The sequence below is a fragment of the Trypanosoma grayi genome (genome assembly GCF_000691245.1).
Source record: "Trypanosoma grayi strain ANR4 Tgr_1900_V1, whole genome shotgun sequence".
NCBI lineage: Eukaryota > Euglenozoa > Kinetoplastea > Trypanosomatida > Trypanosomatidae > Trypanosoma > Trypanosoma grayi.
The window spans coordinates 705-1,740 of record NW_008827518.1 but is presented as its reverse complement, the minus strand read 5'-3'; the positions used below and the strand labels follow the sequence as shown (position 1 = coordinate 1,740).

The 1,036-nt window shown below is 65.0% G+C and overlaps 1 protein-coding gene across 1 annotated transcript; it reads left to right on the top strand.

Annotated features, from left to right (window-relative positions):
* Positions 1–116: 116 nt before the first annotated feature.
* On the top strand, positions 117–749 carry DQ04_19001000 (hypothetical protein; the record flags this gene model as incomplete). Its single annotated transcript, XM_009317776.1, has 1 exon — positions 117–749. The coding sequence occupies one exon, from the start codon at positions 117–119 to the stop codon at positions 747–749; it is 633 nt and encodes a 210-aa protein (XP_009316051.1).
* Positions 750–1,036: the final 287 nt, after the last annotated feature.

Below are 1,036 nucleotides of genomic sequence, written 5' to 3'. Positions count from 1 at the left end.
CAGCGGCGCTGCTGCCGTTCTTTTCCTCCGCACGACGGCCAACCGCACGCGGAAAGATGCGGTCAAACCACGCCTGTTCTACCGTCAGCGCGTAGGCGTTGCTTTGCAGTCCGCGGATGCCGTCGGCCCGCAGCCGGCGACTCGCGCGGCTCCCGGTGCGGTTCCACCGCACAGTGAAAGTCAGGGCCTCCGGCACCGCCACAACTGGCTGCCCAACCTGCAAAAACAATAGCAGCAACCGTGCTGCCTCCGGTGTGAGCAGCGCAGCGGCACGCCGCGTCAGTTCCTCGGCGGCACTATCTTTGCTGACATCGTCTCTGTTGGGTGTCGTCGCATCGACGTCGGCTTCACCTCCTGGGCCCCGCTCATCTTCGTTGGTGGCCTCTTTGGCGTTATTGTCGCCGCTGGTCTGGGCAGGGGGCGCGCTCATACCCGCCACATCGCCCTCAGCTGTTGTTGCGGCGGTGGCAGTTGTGTTATTGGAGGCAGGCACACCCAAGACGGATCGGTCACCGCTCTTGCTGTGGCCACTGCTCTGGTGGCGGTGGTCGAACCTTCCACCCCGTCGCGGGGCGTCGCGCAGTTTCACCCCGTCCGGGAGCCGCCCGCCGTGGTACACCTCCAGCACGCGGCGTGTGAAGGCGAACTCGATATTCTCACGCGTGAAGTACACATCAGGGCCGCCCACCGCGGGGGTGACGAAACCAAACCCCTTGCTGTGGCGGAACAATGCGCTGCGGCCTTCGTAGCGTGTCCCTTCTTCCGGTCGCATGATGGCAATCTGCTCCTCCGCCGACATGCCACGCCGGGCCTGCATGGGCACAGCGTCCCGCTGCTGCTCCAGTCGTTGCTGCGATGGCCGATCACGTTCTGTGGCTCCACGGGCACCGCTTGCTGCTGTCGCTGTTGCCGGGCCTTCTGTGGCCGTGGTGTCACCTGCATTCCCCCTGCTCGCGGTCTGCTCCTCTTGTTCTGCCTCATCAGCCTCTGCAAACAGCGAGGCGTATTTCGTCGCCTGCTGCACCGCCTCATCATC